Genomic DNA, 17,990 nt, shown 5'->3' on the forward strand with positions numbered 1-17,990 from the left:
TGGTGTATTGAGCAGACCATTGATCATTTAAGAAGCAAAATCAGCCTATACAGATTCCAAAATGATTAGAGCATATATATGTATATATGTTCATCTCTGACTGACCTACAGGTAAAAATCATCTGCCTATCTGACCTACAGATCTTCCTTTGTTATGTGGCCAACTCATGGAAATGCACAGCATAGATGGAAAGCAACTACTATTTTGCTGACAATTTGCTGGAAAGAACTGCAGGCATTCACATGTTGTTAAGCTGCATAAGGTTAAAATGCCCAAAACTTGCATCTTTTTTTTCCAGTACCATTACCAGCTTTTTTCCCCTAAACATAGTTACACTCAAAGGTTTATTTCTTCCTTCCCTTGACATGGGTATGTTTTTAGCATCTGAAAGTCATGTTACAAAGCAAATGTATAGCAGGTGATTTTTAAGAACACTGTTGGTTTGTATTCCTGCCCTGCTCTCTGCCCACAGATAGTTGACTTCTGATCATTATCTCTGCAGAAACCAAGAGGAATTTGATTTAATGTGAGCCACATGGGCTGAGAGTTATGTCCTCCCCTCTAATCAGTCAGCAAAATAAGTGAGTTGCAATGGAGAGCAACACATGAAGCATGCGTGGGAATGGAGATGCCACACAGAGACTGAAAAAATCCTTCACCAAACGAAAACCAGGACTCACATATAGCTCTAGCCCTGCTTTTGGGCTTAGCCTGAGCGATGGCAGGTCACTAAAAGAGCGACTGCGACGAAGCTTGTCAAAGAAAGTGTCTTGCAGAGCATCTAAGATTGTCAACTTTGGCCTGTCTTGCAGAGGATGCAGCCATTTCTTCAACAGTTAAAGCAAAGAGGGTGTGAGGAAGGGCAAGTTAAATGAATGCTTTGTAGCAGTGTACTAAATTACAGGCATGGGATGCAGCACTTGTAAAATTAATCTCTGTACAGATGGCCTGATTAAGCATTCAGAATTCAATTCATGCAAAATGTAGGAGCACCCTGTGAATATCTTTGGTAGAGGGGCAAATTTTATCACAGGATACTTAAAAATACTTCTGCTATAATGGTTGTTTGACTACTGTTACAAAATGAAAACACATTTTATAAAGATTATTCAAGTATTATAGCAGTCAGGCAAGAAGAAGAGGTATGCAATAATTGGCCACATAGTTTCAAAGATGCCAGGATCATAGTCACCTTCTTTTAGGATTAGCAGCTAGGAATGCACTTGATTTATAAGCATTTGTAAGGGTAACCTGCTGGAACCAGGGAAGAAAAGCTTAGACGTGTAAAGCAATGAAGTGTTTGCAGTGTTTGAACTGCTCTAGGGCTTCTCATTACATAAACATGAAGCTGAACAGAGCTTACAAAGAATGAGTGGTCCTTGAAGGTTGGTGTTTCAGGAGTGCCTTGGCTGTACATGGACATTCTCCTCTGGAGAGCAGATGCCTTGCTCACATTTCCTGTGGATGGGGTCAAGTCTTCAACATCAAAGGGGCTACGGACACACAAGCAGAAGAAAAAAAAAAAAAGGTTGTTAGGCTGAGTGAGAAGGTCTTTCAGGTCCATAGAAAGGCTTTTTGAAAAGGTGGCTTATTAGCACATCAAAACCCAGAGGTATAGCAAGTTTTTTTAACAGGAGTGTTTAAAAGAAAATGTTGTTAATTAGACAGCAGTCTCAGAAGTGTGGTTCTCAGTTCTGATAAAAGTGTTCGCTCAGAAATCATTTATGTGTGTAGTCTGATGTTATTCTTCTCACATGAAAAGTATTCTTGGATTTGAGTTGCCAAGTGTCACACATACTAATGAGAAAGGTGCTCTGCTATTAATAGAACTGTTGCATTATAAAGGAAACCCAGAGCTGTTATTGCTGAGTTCATGTTTATTGCATTACAAAAAACAGCACACATGATTGTAAAAGTTAAATGCATCAACACTTCTTCAGAAATGACGTTTACCTATTTCATTAAAATGCAATGAGAACCGGGTTTGGATCCTAATGCCATCAACTCACCAATGTGGATAGAAATCGCCAGGAGGTTTCCCACCACCTTTGTAGTGTATAAAGCCCTTAAAAGCCAGCTTTTAAAGATGGGCAAAGTTCTGCATTTCATTATGATAACATAAATCCACCACTGATTTTTAGATTAATATTAAATAAGATTAATGAATATATGAACACTCAGTTATGTCCCCTTTTTAATCTTGGGGAAGATGTAAAAGCTTTAGGCAATTCTGAGACCTCTTGTCACTATTCATTTCCCGTGCCTCATAACATCAGTTAATTTAACAGCTGAAATTAGGCACAACCCCCTTTGCCACAGGTAACACAGGCAACCTGTGGCTGATCATGAACTATTTCTCATATACCAAACTTGGGCCACAATTCCTTCCCAGTCCTCCTCAGGAGGGAGCAAAATGGAGAGAATATCCCACACGGATGGACGTTTTCTCTTTGGTTGAGGCTTTACAGCTGATTGGCTGATTGATTGATTGATTGATTGAGCAACCAGTTCTACTTACTACCAGGTGATTTCAAGGTTCAGCTTTACTGTGCCAAGGTCATTAATGTCTACTGCAACCACCTGAGGCCGAGCTGCAAACAGGTCTTTCGTCTCACAGGTTACACTTCCCACAAGGATATGAGTAGCAAGTCCTTTAACTTCTGTGACCTGTAAGAGACAAAACCAGGACATCTAAGATCACACATGGCATTGGAATCCTTAATCACAAGGCAATAGTTTTGATTTTTCTGGCCTGGGCTCCTTGCTAAAAGGCTTCTAAAATATGATTATGTCTGTTGATTTACTTAAGGGAAAAATCTGGGGTTTGGTTGTGGTTTTGTTGGGTTTTGCTTTTTTTTTTTTTTTTCTTTTAATTAATTCATAGTTGAATATGATGATGATTCTACAGTTTTCTTTATGTTTCTTTATGGGTGTCAGAAGAGAACAACCATACTGGCTCAGACTAAGGGGCTATCCAATCTTTTATTTGACCTTTTGCAGTAACCATAACCAGAGCCTGAGGGAAGAATGAGAACAATGAGAGCATATAGCCTCTCAGAAGCTGACAATTTTCCTGACTGGGAATCTCCTGATGTAACCTGCCTACTTAATATTTACCAAGGGAGCTCTCTTCCTGGTATTCATCTCTTGTAACTCCAAAGCCATGTAATTGTTTACACCAATGCTGGCCTTTGGTGAAGACTTCCACAGATTCAGTGGTGAGGAGCTACATCCATACATGTTGTTATAGTAGGAGTACAGCACTATTCATAATTAAAGATACACTTGCCTAAAAATTCAGAGCAACAGTTACATTTGCAGCTCCTACACAAACCAGCTTTTGGCTGTTTGTTTTAAAGTCAGTTCTTGAGCCTTTTATGTGAAAGTGTTTGGAGAGAGTCCAAAAAGGGGAGAGAATATACACTTTAACCTTAATCATACTGGGACTCTTGTGCACTATCAGAACAGGTTCTCACCTAACTTTCCACCTGTGTTGTTAAACTGGGGAGAGTGACTCACCTTTTGTCACAGCTTGCCTTTCTATGAAAACCTACAGTCTCACATATTTGGAATTATTTTGTTGGGGGTTTTGTAATCAGGTGCATTTTTTTTTTTTCATAAACTCTTTGCAGTGTCTAAGTAGGCCATTTTCCCTAAGACTTTCAAGACACTCCTCTGTTTAAGCTGCCTAACTAGGGTCACCTGGAATAGTTTTAAGCAGCAATTTCTAGACAGGGGTCACAGAATGGGTATCTCTAGGTTAGAGGCTAGTTGGCTAGGAAAGGATATGGACTTTCAGCCAGGAGAAAAGTGTGTTGGGAGGCCAGAGGCAATGAAGGGATGGAGCAGTGGCAGAACTGCTCCCAGACTCCAGTTTGGGAGGAGAACCTCTCGCATGGCACTGACAAACTGATTAGACTTGTATCAAAACTGAACAATACCACAGCACTTCACTTTACTAAGTGTGTCAGAAATACTAATGATGGCTCATTTCAAAAGAGTTAAACAATCTGCTTCTTTGTTTTTGTTGAAGGTGCATGAAAAGACAGGTTCTTGACTGCTGCTTTGCCTACAGGCAAAGAACTCACCATACATACCTTAATGGAGATCAGTCCAACAATGAGAGGGAGGAAAACCATTTCTTCTCCATCCCAGCTTTGCTTGCCATTCACTTCTATTTTCCCTTTCAGTTTCCATCGCTGGCGACCATAACGCATGAAAATCTAAAAGAGAAAAATCCTCTTATTTTCTTGGGAAATCTGCTCTCATGATGCACAAACATCACAAACAGAGCTGAGGACAGAGGGGCTGAAAAAGGCTGGAAGAGTTAGTGGCATAGGAACTGCTGTTCTGCTTCCTGTTAAATCAGAGGGAAAAGTCTGTTCTGGAGGATCTCTGTCTCTCAGTTCTCCCAGTTGCTCTCTTTGGTAGTGTGCCCCCCACTCAAGCTTTCCCCTTCACGTAACTGGATGACTCATAACAAAGCTGCAAGACATTTAATTCTATTTACAGGGAAAGTGGCAGGGGAAGGGAGATTTGGGAGGGCGGGATGAAAACTCCCATGGTCTTCTCCTAATGTCTACAACTGGCTGGATCTCCTGTCTTCCCAGGCAGGAGAGAAGGTAGGTGAGCTTTTGGTCATTTCCCATCAGAGGCCTCCCCAGCTGCAAGGTTTTGGCTGGCTGGTGATGGAAATGAATGACACTCACAGCCACTTTGGGCTGAAGGGCTGACTGGGAGAGATCTGCTCAAAATAACTGGCCCCACAGGGAGTTGCAGGCATAAGAGCAGCAGGAGGCATTCGTCACAGGGAACGAGAGCGGCAACGAATGACTCTATGATCAAGACAGCTGGGAAGTACTGGTTTGGGGGATACATTATCAAGCCACTGTAAATGTCTTCAGAGCTGGTTCTGCTCTGGACAGAGTGGGAGGCTTTTATTTTAATCCATCTCTAATTAACCTGCTCCTGATGTTCTCTACTGAAACGCTACAGTGACCAAAGATCGTGACACAGCCTTACAGCAGGTAACATCTGGGTCTCAAGAAATGGTTATTCAGTGTCTTTCTGCTGCTCTGCTTTATGATGAAGTAGAACCTAAGCATCCACTAAAGGATGCTTGCAAGAATGTTTTCAGTTTGTTCTATGTGCATGAGATGGGGTATAGGCCTTCTTCCAGGGGAATTAAAAATGTTTGTCAGAAATATGATTTTTAAAAGTTAAAAAAAAAAAAAAAGGCTTGTAGTTCTTTGAATACTCATCACCCAGTGCTCTGAATATAATTTCCTGGTCTTCAGACAGATGCCCTGACAAAAACAGACATACAGAGAACTGCAAGGTTTTTTCAGAGCACATACATGAAAAATAACAGTTGTTAGTTGGTGTGCTGATGTGAAAAGGTTTTATTGATTGCAATGTAAAAAGCAGCATAAATCTGCCTTCCTTTTGATTCTTTTGCTATCAAGTAAACGATAAACCAAACCAGACGTACCTCGTATTGATCTCCTGGGCAGAGCCGAGCGAAGCCAGCCAGACCTGAAAAGGAAAGACATGGAGGGGCTGTGGGAGGGCCTGGGCTACCAGCTACCAAGCACAGTTGTACCCAGGAATGGGGTGCAGTGGAGTGCCCAGGGCCACCACTGCCATACTTGGACAGAAGAGAGCAACCCTGCAGTGCCCCAGCTGCTGTTTATATCCCCCCTCTTACTGCTGCCTTCGCATTCTCCAAACCAAGACAGCCTCTCCATCTTAATTTCCTATTTTCTTTTTTATTTGGTATAAAGTGTGGTTTCTTGTGTATGGAAGATTTATACTTTCCAGCTTTTTTCCCTACAAGAGCTCAGTTTCCTTTTATATAGTAATTATAGAAAAAGAACAGCTTCCTGATGTCACATACCTTCAGAAACTCAGCTCAAAGCTCTTACTAGCGTGAGTGTAGGCGAGCTGTGGATCACCATGTGCTTGCTGCTTAACACTAATCCGACCGAGTTATACACTTTAACACAGATTCCTTTTTAGTGCATCTTCATAGAGTCACAGCAAGTGAGAGGGGCTCCTCCTGCTTGGCGCTTCCATAACATTATCATTCCCATAATAGCTTTCGAGAGTAAGTGCATCACAAATCATGAATGACATCTGTAATACGAGATTTATCCCATTTTTCCGCATAGGGGGACAAAGAGCACGGCAAAGCAGCTGTGATACGTTTGCTTGTGGGTTTTTGGGGTGTTTTTTTAAGGTAGGACATGATGATTCTATTTCTATATTGGCACCATGCATGTGAAATGAAGGTTTCCTGAGGGACCACAGTGAAATCCTAGGGAAGTTATCATCCCTCTCCTGGCCTGCTGACCTGCTCTTCTGTGGGATTCAACTAGCTGTTTTTCTCAGAGAGGGAACCTTTCCATTCTCACAAATCTCCTCAGTAGGTAGCTATTGCACTTGTTTTGGTATAAAAATTTACCCAGCTTTGCCTGGGGGAATCTAAACTATGCCTCTAGTGCTGCAGTGCTAAAGAAACCACCTTGAGGACACATACAAAGCCTGTGGTAGAGAAAGGAATGAAAACAAACCTGCTGGGGCTTTTGGGCTGCATTTATCCTCAAATGCCATGAGTGAACATGCATGGGTGTGTTAAAATCAAGGCAAGTATGAGGAATCCTAGTGTTGTCTTTACTTTTGGGGATGAATTAGTCCTGCTAGCTGGACTGTAGGAACAACTAGATCCCTGCATTCAGTCATGGACTGTCCCTGTGATCTGCTTATCTGCCTTTTCCATTTCTTTGACCAGAAAACAGTTTTCTTCGCTTGTCTTACTGTTTAGCAGAACAAAGAGGCCCCCGCGTGGAGCTCATATTACCAGTTCCTTTCTAATTTATTTACTGTTTATAAATAATTTAAGATTACTAGCACTCCACTACTGCTTCTCTCTCCCTAGGCATGCTTTTATAAGTGAATTTGATCTCTGCTGGGACCCATCTCCAAAAGTATCTGAGGAAAATAAAAGGTCCTCTCTTTGCCCAGTGGATGGGGTGGGAGGGTGAGGAAACACAGTTTTAAAACTCCTTATGGATGTTCTCTGGAGCCGAGATCTTAAACAGTGACTGGACCAACCAGGCTGGCCAAATATTTTCAGCCTGATGAAGAGGGGACTTAGTTCTGACTTGACAACAGGGGATAAGCACTTTCACAGGTAACAACTTTTTGGTGACTGAATGGCTTATGGAGACTAAACAAATAATAGGAACCAATGGTTCTATCACACAATTTCAAATATCATATAATTTCAAATTACCTTTGTAAAAGCACTGGGCTTGTAAATGCAGACAGGACAGGAGATTGCTCCTGGTGTGTCATAATATGTAATTAGGGGACAGGGTCAGTAGGTGGCTGTGGTTAAGGTGGCAGGGCCACCTGCAGTTCATGCAGTATGTACAGCTCTGCTGGTGTGCAGGATGCTGGAGTCATGGACTGTGGTTGCTGGTGCTGGGCTCCCTGTTACAGAGCCCCCCATGCATCAGGCCAGCATATTGCTCTTCCTGTGTGAAACAGGATGGACATTCCTCCTTTTGCTGTCCTGGTACATCAAACAGGTATAGGAGCACTTCCACATGTACAGGGGTGCTTCCCCGTACATCTCAACAGGACACCTGATTCCATACAGAAATTTCCACATTGGTTTTCCCTGTTTAATTTCAATAGCCGATTAATCCTGAGCAGTAACCTAAGCCTGCTGGCAAGTTTATTATCTTAATTTCAAAAAATGATTAGGCTTTTTTTTTTTGTTTAAATATCAGTCATAAAAACACAGTGCAGCTCCCCTGCTTCCTGACAGCACTGTGTAGGTTGGCTTGCTTTCAGTGTAAGTGACAGAGGGCACAAAATAAAAATAACTTTCACTGGAATGGCTAGGAACAGATAAGCTTTGGGGAGAGGAATGCTTTGATTTTAAATTAGATCCTAAAGTTAGCTGGATATGCTGCAGTATAACTTAAGGGGGAAACTTGCTGCGTGATCTGCAGGGTTTTGTGCAAGAGCTGTGGTGAGCCTTAACAATAGGAATGGGTCAATTGTTCTACTGGATTCCTATTCCTAGGGAAAACTATCTAGATAGAAATCTTAGATGCCCTAATTAGAGAATACTTAATGATATGCCATTTCTCTTTGCTGTTTTCTAATTTGGGCTTCTTTATACTGTGCAAACTGTGTTCAGAAGCAGCTGCTGTTCATGGTTTGTGCTCTGCTCCCCCACGTGAGTGCAGTACCTGCCTTCTAGAGAGCCCTTGAGTTTTGCTGGAGGACTTGGGCATGCAAAAGAGAAGGAGCAAGACCTCTTCAGTCCAGCCATTTGTGACACTGTGGCACCTTCTGCAACATGTCCTGCTTATCAGGAACTGTGCATTGCATTTATAGAAAATAAAGAAATGCTCCAAGGGACCTGACCTGATGCAATTCCCTTTATACATTCCCTGACATTGTGTTTCCTTCAGCATGCCTATGCTGTGGTTCTGCTGGGGGATTCTGAACAGAAATATCTGGCTCAGTCTCTGTGTGTCCATCTTGTAACTTTAAATCTATGCATCTTTGACTGCCTTTCCAGCACTGAAGAGTGGGGGCTTTAAAACCTGAGGGACGGAGCTAGGAGAAACTCCAACAGCTGCTGCATTTGTCTTCTCTAATATAAGAGCACAGAGTAGCTATTTTAACTTAATCTAAGATTAATCTTAATCTTATGCAGTGCAGCCATGGGACACAGCTGTGACAAGGCAGGCAGAATCACAACCCTGTATGAGATTTGTGAGCTCTGAAAGCTCCACCAGGAGTAGTGTAGATGTTTTAAATGGCAAGATTTCAAGTGAAGAATTAAGAGTTCATGAATATTTAGATGCTGGTTTTGTTTTATAGAACTATTTTCATACCAGTGATTGAAAATCCAAAAAGGTATCTCCCCACAATCTCTTCTTTTAGACATTGAGTCTTAAAGGGATAACAGCATTAGCAATACCCAATGATCCACTGAGTCTTCAGGTAAAACTGATTCCATTGTATTCAAACCCATAAAATCTCCTGTCATAAAGACAAGGAATATAATGGAAAGGTGAATGCCACCATTGAGTTACCTAGGTAAACTACCCCCAGCTTTTTGATTTTTTTTTTTACATTTGGTCAAAAATAATATTAGTCACAATTAGCAAAAGTAAAGGACTTAGAAACTGCTGATGTCAAATTAAGAAAGTATTTTGAACTTCAGCTCCATGGAATTTCATGGAATTTCCTGGTCATATTCTTAAAGGATTACTGAAACAGAGGCAAAAAGTACATCAGCCTTCAAAAATGAATTGCTTTGGCTGTTGGGAGGAGTGGGAGGCAATAAGCCTAGAAAACAAGCAGGAGCGTATCAGAAGGTCTCTTTGTAGGCTTTGATGTTCCTGTTTCTGTGATCCTTTCCAGTGGACAAGAGCATTAGATGGGGGTTTAAAGTCTAAGCAATGGATGTGTGTGCAGGGGAAACCACACCTGTCATAAATACATGTCACACAGCATGTGTTGATACTCTCACAAATGTGCAGCAATTGCTGCTGCTTATGGGGAAAGAAGGGGAAGGTGAAAAGGCAATTACCTTTCATCTTGATGCAAAACTCGCCCAGTAGGTTTTCCAGCTCTGCTTCAATGGTACACATGTTCTGTGTTGGACAGGAGAACAGTGAGGTCAGATAAACCCTTTTTTTTCCCTTTTTTTTTTTTTTTTTTCCTTTTTAAAATGTCCATTTGGAAGGATAGATTCTGTTACTCAAAGGAAAGAGATTCTGCAATAAAATCACTCTCAGAGCTACCTTTGCTGTTTAGCTAGGTCTGACCCTAAAAATGGCAGCTGAGCTATGCCTGCTTGCACTGACACTGAATACAATCCTGTGCTCTTCTGCTGCTGCACACTAATCCTCCTGTTGGCAGAGGGAAGCTGTGGCCCTTGGTGCATAACCTGGTCACTGTCCTGGTCCTCTCCAGCTAGGACATGTGCCAGCAGCAGCTCCATGCCAAAGTGGCTCCCAGCATGATTTAATCTCTCAAGAAACATGGACTACATTAAGAAAAAAGACTATGGGAGACGGGTATCAAACCCTTTACAGTTCTTCCTTCAGATTTTGGAAGGTTGTCACAGAGTGTGTGCTGGGATGTTTGCGACACTATTAGACTGTTGTCCAGTTGTTAATCTTCTTCCTGTTTAATAAAATAAATCTTGATCACAGCAAGTAAAACAGGTTGCAGCACATGTCTGTATATACATGAGTTCCAGTGCATCCCTAAATCTGTGGATGGGAAGGAGGTAGTTGGAGTGTAAGTGGGTTTGGCGCAGATTTACGTTTTTGTTCTTGTGCTGCAGTTCCTGGGTATAACCCAGCACTCACAGCGCATAAACTGTTATCTCAAGCAACTCTTTGGGCCCACGTAACCTGTCTTTGTAAGTCATCAGGTATTCACCTGATGACAAACGAATAGTAATTACTCTTCTTCACTGAGTTTGCTTCTAATTCTTCTACCTGGATGAAACTCTCCCTGAAATCAGTGACAAAGTTCCCGTGGTTTTCAAACACTGTGAGAGTAAAAAGAATAAACTGATGAGGATTTACCTCTGTGTACTCCTTGTAGCTCTTGTTGATTTCTGTTAAACTCTCTCGAGCTGCTTTGCTGGCAGGAGACATCGCAAAGGCTTGCTTCATTTTGCTGGCACCATCACAGAGACGTTTTTGGATACAATAGGCTTCATAAAGCTCATCCACCTAGTGGGAACAAGGAAAGTGTATTAAAAAAAAAAAAAGAAACATAAAACCCAGCAAAATAAAGTCAATGCAATGAAGCAATTTGCATTAAAAGGAAACTCAGCCAAACCGTTAGATCCAATGGAGGGCTGAGGAAATGAAGGTGTAATACTGTTTCAGTCTATGTGAAAGAAACACAGGATAAAAATAACTTCCACTGCAAAAATCTCAATGCAGCAACAGTAGATGCTGCCAGCAATTCACCTGCTTGCTCTGCATGCCTTTAAGCATTGCTATTCCCCATTTCCCCCTCCGTTAGAGTACAATTGTGCTCCGTGTACAACTGTATCGGTGAGGCAGGCATCCAGCAAGCTTCTCAAATATATTGGTGTGGAAGACTTCTTTCAAAGGCAACTGCAATGTCCACACTGCCAAATGGGACTGGAAGTGGTAAATGACACATTTAACAGGGTCAGCAGTGTCTTGAGTTTCCCTAATGTCAGGATCGAGGCCATTACAACATTTGACTAATAGATAGTATCAGAAGCTGGGAATGATTTTTTGAATTCTCACTGTCCATCCTCCAGAAACCAGAAGCCATACTCAGAATCAGCCCACTAAAGGGCTTACAAACAGCTGATGTCAAATTAAGACAGTATTTTGAACTTCAACCCCCCAGGCATTTACGTAATTCCTAAGTCATCCTCTTACACTCCTCAGACGTGACTTAGGCACCCAACTTTTCGTAAGCACTCTGGAAGTTTTGCAAAACATAGTCACACAATATTTAAAGCCTCACCTGCATCTATTTTCAGAAGGCAACGGATTTACATGTCTCATGCTTTGGTTTCCCTTCTCCCTCTAATCCCTGCAGTTACTCCATCCGAGTGTTTGCTAGGAGTCTACAGTGGTATAGATGGTGTATATATATATGTGTGTGTGTAAACATATACAGCAGCTATATATAGTAACATGTATTTTTATAGACATAATCTGTCAGATACAGAAGATGTGGGTTTTCTAACCTGACTTTATCAGGGTGAGGAGAAGGACAGGAATGGAAGCTGTCTCTTTTGTCTGCTACTAAAGTCCCTGCTAAAACAGGATATTTTTTTACCTAAAATAACCTTTTTCCCTTGTTGTCTCTGACATCAAGAGATCCCCCTGTGCTCTGTGATGCTTTCTGCTGAGTAGTGGATTTTCATATCAGAATTTCTCCTATGAAATCCAGCACCTTGGCTTCATCAGTCTATGACTTCATGTTGCTGCATTACAGATGAGCCTGATGTGACAATCCAGACATGTTCCAAATCCCATTTTCCAAGCCTGCTTAATCACTAACAAAAAATGCTGTTGCTAATTTGTTTGGAACAGGACTTATTTTCCTGATGGCTTCAAAGCCTTAGGTTGATTTTTACAAGGCAATCTTGGATATCCAGTGGCTGAAGCCTCTGACTTGAGGGCATCCTAACTAAAACAGGGAAGGCTTTGCAAAGTGAAAGAGTTCAGCAGAAGGTAGTGGAGGCACATGTAGTATTTTGCCATTTTGAAGTTATAAAAAAAGCCTTCTGCAGTCATACCCACTCTTATTTCTCTTGCAAGTCAGCAAGCTAAGAACAGCTACTATAAATAGCTGTCACTTGGTATTTACTTCTGCCATCAGAGTGGAGCATTAGCCCAGGATTGATATCCTGCTCTCACCCATACACAGCATGGCTAGGACATGGTCATCTGTTTCCCAAATATGTGGGATCTGTTGCTGTGCATCCCATTCTCCTCACTTTGCAGGTAGAGGACAGAAGGCATCCCTCTGGCCCTGAAAACGTACTGCTGAAAAAGATCTTCTCTATCGTTAGAGAGAAAGATGTTTCTTCATCTGCCCAAACCCGTACGCTTTAATACCACACAGCTCGGCTCCTTTTGTCTCTGTTGCTGTGGGTTACAGAAAGTGAACTCATGTACTCGGCAAGCTTGAGTAATACTGACCAGCATTACCTCTTGTGTTTGGAGCTTTTCAGTCTTATTATAAGCCGAGAAACCATTAGCTCTGAGCAGGCTGGAGTGGGAAGGACTTGAATGGAAATGTTCTTCAAGTACTAATTTTTGCCATTCATGTTGCCAGCAAGAGAGTAGGTGGCTTGGGGAACAAAATTTTAGTCTATCACCTTATGATTTATATTTTTATTTTCAGCTCCAAGAGTAAGAGAAGACTGAAATTAAAAGGGTTGGATAGGTTGTCATAATTGGAGCACTTCAAGCTGCGCAAACGCTTTTCAAATGACTCTCCAAAGATATTTCATCTGTCAAAAATAATTCATTCCTTTGTCAGGCTCAGAAAAGTAACTAATTGCTAGCAGATATGTTTATAATAAGAGAATACATGCCATGGATTTTGTGCAGCTTTAAAACATATTAGTGTAAATCACAAGTACCTCTACTGAATATTCTCACCGATGTATTCAAGTGGATGTGGGCTCCAAACCATGCAGCATAAGCATTAGCAGTGAATCCAGGAATAAATCCAAACTAGCTGCTGTGTGTGCTAGAGATAACTGCTGAATTAAATTACTTTCAGATGCAACTCTCTTTCTACCTATATGCATGCAGTGAGATAGATTTTTTTCCCAGCAAGTCTCCAAGCCTGTGTTCTCTCCGGAGCTAAAAGCGTGTAGGAGTGTCTCAGGGCATGGCTGGACCTCGGGGTTTACAAACCATGTGGAAACCCTCTCTTTGGCTCCAACCACCAGCCTATCATGGAAAAAAATACCAAGTCTGGGAGAGGTTTTGTCACGATGGCCTCCCCAGTGCAGAGGGGTAGCAGGAGGCCAAGGGTTTGTTTTCCTAATAACATAGGAACAGATGCAGAAGAAAGATGATAGGAGAGCTCATTACCTTGCTAATGTGGAACTCCAGCCTTCTCATGTATCTTTCAACTGCTTTGATTTGCTGAAAGAAAGGAAAAGGCTGAGAGTGAGGCACATTTAAATAAATCAGCAAGACACTGTCAGTCCCCATGGATCTGAGATACTCCTCCTTAAAACACACCAGACCATGAATCTGGAATCAGCTGTCCCACCTTGCTATTAAGGTTAAGCTGCTGCAGACAATGGAGCTCCCTGACTTCTGTACCTAACATATATTTTTAAACAAAAAAAGAGTTTTTATTTGGTCAGATTTCTCTAGGTTTTTCTAATTATTAAAAAAAAAATTGAAGAAACAGAGCTTTTTTTTTTTTTTAGCCTAAAAATAATATTTTCAATACTCTGAAATCCTGTATTAAAATTGATCAGGTTCTGCATTTCAAAATCCATTCTCATCCTTTGCAAACTGGTTTTGATCGTAAACCCATGCTTGACACTTTGACTGCAAAAAAAACCAAAGAAGTCAGACTTGTTCAGGAAATATTTTTGAAAGTTTTCCCTTTTTTTCACCTAAATTTTCCTGCAGGGAAACAATATTTTCAATTTTTCCTTCCTTTCCTTCCATTCCCAGGAATGAACTGGGGCCTGACCCAGCCCCCAGGCCCCCCAGTGTTCCCTCGCCAGCCCCCATCTGCCTGGAGCTGGCTGGGCAAGGTTGCACAAGGCAATGGATTCAACACCTGTCAGATGGCAGAAACAGGACTCCTCCACTTCCTTCCTTCCCTGGTTAGAGTCTGCCTCTTTCCCTGTGCCCATCTCAGAGCCAGTCTGACCCAGCAGTCCTCAGAAAGGTGGTGGATGGGGTACATTTGATGCCAGGTTAGTTAGTGAGCACAGCTGGCTGGCAGAAGTACTGGGCAATATCAGAGCCCCTGGGAAGAGAAGGGGACCAGGACTTCTTCCTTTGAAAGTGCAAATAACCAGGTAACTTCTTCCTCAACAGTGTTGGTTGGCATGGCTTGTAGATCTGCCTGAGAGAGGTTTCCCATGCCAGCTATGTACACAGTATGGTTACTAATGCTTCCTTGCAAAATGAGTGTCAAAGGGAGTAACATACCTTATCTAAATCATACAGGACTCCCTGCAACAGAAAACATGAAACTGTTATTAATTTTGCAACACCACGAAAAAGTAATGTTTGTCAGTCAACAGAAATCACAAACAAGACCATGGCTAGAAGAGAAGAAGAGCACCAGTGCAAATTCCCTATATCCCAATCCCATTCCCTGGCTGCTCCAGCACCACAAGAAGGTCACTGTGCATCTACACGATGACAAAGCATGACACGTACCAGGCGTGAGTTTCTTTTCATGTCTTTTAACTGAGTAGTCAACTTATCCAGCTCTGTCTGGTGAACTTCCAGATACTCACTGCAAACACAAACCAGAGAAGGATGCATGAGCTCTGCAGCACATACCAAGCTGGCTGATGACCATCCTAAGAGAAAATCTTCCCAACAAATGGTTTTCCTCACTGGATGTGTTTACAGACAAAAACTCATTTACATTGATCTGTCTTAAAAGCAGCTCCCTGCTGCCTTTTTGGGAATAAATAGGAGCCACTTATTTAACTGTGTATAAGAGCTCAGTTTTCTCTTTACACTGAACAACCAGTTTCACGTAAGCTAATCTGCTGCTTAGTTTATGGGCTGGTGCCTTCCAGTCGCTGCCCTTGCCTTGTATCTGGCTAATAAAAGCCCTGTTATCATCTGTGATGTTATCTTAAAGATGATACAAGCCTTTGATAGGACTCTAGGAAATTCGGAGGGCAAAAAGAACTCTAACGTTGAAATCACAGGCTTTGGGAGCTTTACATGAAATGTGAATGGAAATGGGATTCTGCCTCCTGTATTCCTGTTTCCCACACAAATATTTCAGATCCTAAGTCTTACAATCCAGGCTTCAAGAGGTGTATGTTCCTCTCTCATGAGAAAGGATTCCTGTTCTTGTGATATGCTTCTCTAGACTCTAAAATGTCACAGAAAGCTTCAATCAACAAGCAGGGTAAAGTTTCTTACTCCAGGCCACTCTTCAAGGCTTGGTAGACCTCTTCCATCCTTTTAGGCTGGGGTTCTTTGGGTGTGGTGCTGTTCTTATGGCCCAAATTATGCATTTTCTTCACCTTTGCTTGGGGCTTCTTGAGCGCAGAGGAATTTTCAATAAAGGAATTACACCTGCAAAATGAACATCAAAGAGGAAGAAATCCCTATAAATCATAGAAATCTCAAAGGAGCATAGCTTGAAGAAATCTTCTGATATTATATCTACCAGCAGAAAGGAATCTGCTTCTCTGCCTGCCAGTTAAAGGACTGCATTTGTTTACTGTTTAATAGTCTGAGTAGCCTGGGACATGCGCTGTCAGCTTTTAATGTGCCCACTGCCTTCCCTAGACACAAATGCTCATCTGGAAATGCCAAGCTGAGTCTGAATCTCATCAGACATTTCTCTGTCTTACACCATGCCTGTCCTAACTCACATCACTTAGCCAAAGCCAGGAGAAGGCTGAGCTACACCTAGCTGCTAAAAAGAAAGGGGAGCCCAGATAATCTCAGGTGTAAAGCCTGGGGACTCCTAAAAAAGTCTGGCACTTGGTTAAGAGTGCTTCTGGAGGATAGTATCAGACCACTGGTGTTGAGTATGGACGCTTGTCCTGCATGTAGGTGCCTCTTTGGTGACTTTACTAGGGGGTAGGTCAGCATTTAACAACCATGACTGACTTGGGCTCTCAGTGGGAGGTGGCCCTTTGCCCTCCATTCCTCCTCAGTTGCTAAGTGGTGGTCTGGCACTGGGAAACTACACAAGTCAAAATTAATTGTAAAGCAGCCTCTGAGGGCATCAGGGACTGAACGACTTGGCAGGTGCCTGACTCAAAGCTGTAAGTCCTGTCTAGCTGAAGGGTGGTACATATAAAGGCTCCACAGCCAAGCTCAGGGAAATGGCATTGTTTTGCATTCACAGCAGTGCAGCGATGAGAAAACTGTCTTTTAGGTAGCAGTGGTCTTAAACTGGGGGCAGTGGGAAGTGTTTCATGTTCCTGCAGATTTCACATGTTGAAAAGATCACTGCGTAAGTTAGTAAATTAAAATGATTCTCTGAAATTCTCTCACAGCTCTGAGGCATGTGAGGAAGCCCTGAATTAATGGGGGAGAGGCAAACAGGCACTTGGTAGCTCAGGCAGAGGGTAACAGCTTAGTTATACAAACAATATATAGAGACATTTAAGCCTAGGACACTTTATTTGGCAAGTCAGAGAGAAAGAAGTCCTCTCTCACCTCTTTTCCACCTTCAGCACCTAAACCCCAGGGATCCCTTAGGACCTGATTTCAAAATTCCCCTTAGAGAACAAGGGCACTTGCCTGGACCTTCTTTCCTGAAGCCCACTGAAGCCAGCAAAGGACTGGCTTCTAATAATCCCATTAGGACCTCCAGGGGAGAATGAATGTGATCCTATTGACATGATTTCAGGGAGCCTGGAAGATATTCCTGAAAAACAACAGAAAGCATGTCAGCAACAATGGAGAGAGAGTAATAGACAGGTAGTGAGCCTGGGATAGCCTGGTGTCCACCAGTGATGGTAAGGGGTAACTGAACCCCACGAGGTTCCGTGACCCAAGGCATGAATCTTTTTGAACTACCAAATCATCTCCGCTCAAAAACAAAGTGGTCCTATTTTAATTCTGACTTACAGCACAGCGTCTACTGAAAATGTGACAGAGACATACAGAGGGTCTGGATGTGGCACTAGAAACAACTCCAGTGTGATAACCCCAATGCCATCCCTGCTTTCTGCCATGCCTGGCATGCTTCACCCCCAGCCCCAGTGTCTCCACATCAGGGTGTCCTGGAAGTTATTCTGGGAGCATGCAGTGCTCTTAGGGGGCACTTGCTATCACTGCAAACTGTGATTATGTATAATAATTAAAAAAATGAGGGTTCATTCAGCACGAATCAAATCCTGCAGCTACCTTTAGACCCTTGCTCATCTTCCCTGTGGCTCTTCCCACTTGGCTGCTAAGAAAGAAGATGCAGTGGCTGTACACACAGCCGTGATGTGCTGTGATGAGAGATGGATGCTCTCCACCAGGAAGAGAGATGAGTAAATAAGCTCCAGGCACTGTATGCTCTGCATTTCATGTGTCCAGTGGAGCCTCAGCAGAGAGGAAGCCCTGTGTGTGTGCTCATTTCCAATGCCCAGCTTGGCATCTGCACCAAAGCAAGGTGATTTCAATCCACACCCACAAATAGAAAAGTGCTATGGTTCACAGCAGCTCCATCAGCTACCAGAAGGGGAAAGGGGGATGCCTCCCTCTTC

At 42.4% G+C, this 17,990-nt stretch overlaps 1 protein-coding gene across 4 annotated transcripts in view; it reads right to left on the reverse strand.

Moving 5' to 3' along the window:
- The window catches only part of RIPOR2 (RHO family interacting cell polarization regulator 2), a 68,010-nt gene that overhangs the window by 17,474 nt on the left and 32,546 nt on the right, over positions 1-17,990 (reverse strand). For 3 of the 4 annotated variants that reach the window (XM_050309273.1, XM_050309283.1, XM_050309262.1), the window contains exons 2-12: positions 17,035-17,161; positions 15,697-15,852; positions 14,971-15,049; positions 14,737-14,760; positions 13,651-13,704; positions 10,630-10,779; positions 9,621-9,684; positions 5,493-5,536; positions 4,099-4,224; positions 2,520-2,668; positions 1,365-1,494 (exon numbers count right to left, since the gene is read on the reverse strand). In XM_050309273.1, the coding sequence (XP_050165230.1) occupies positions 1,365-1,494; positions 2,520-2,668; positions 4,099-4,224; positions 5,493-5,536; positions 9,621-9,684; positions 10,630-10,779; positions 13,651-13,704; positions 14,737-14,760; positions 14,971-15,049; positions 15,697-15,852; positions 17,035-17,161 (1,103 nt within the window). Of the gene's footprint in view, positions 1-681; positions 829-1,364; positions 1,495-2,519; positions 2,669-4,098; positions 4,225-5,492; positions 5,537-9,620; positions 9,685-10,629; positions 10,780-13,650; positions 13,705-14,736; positions 14,761-14,970; positions 15,050-15,696; positions 15,853-17,034; positions 17,162-17,990 lie in introns of all 4 variants that reach the window. The other variant, XM_050309293.1, reaches the window with a different exon arrangement.

The sequence above is a fragment of the Myiozetetes cayanensis genome, unplaced genomic scaffold (assembly GCF_022539395.1).
Source record: "Myiozetetes cayanensis isolate MyiCay16 unplaced genomic scaffold, myiCay2020 scf1, whole genome shotgun sequence".
NCBI classification, from domain to species: domain Eukaryota; kingdom Metazoa; phylum Chordata; class Aves; order Passeriformes; family Tyrannidae; genus Myiozetetes; species Myiozetetes cayanensis.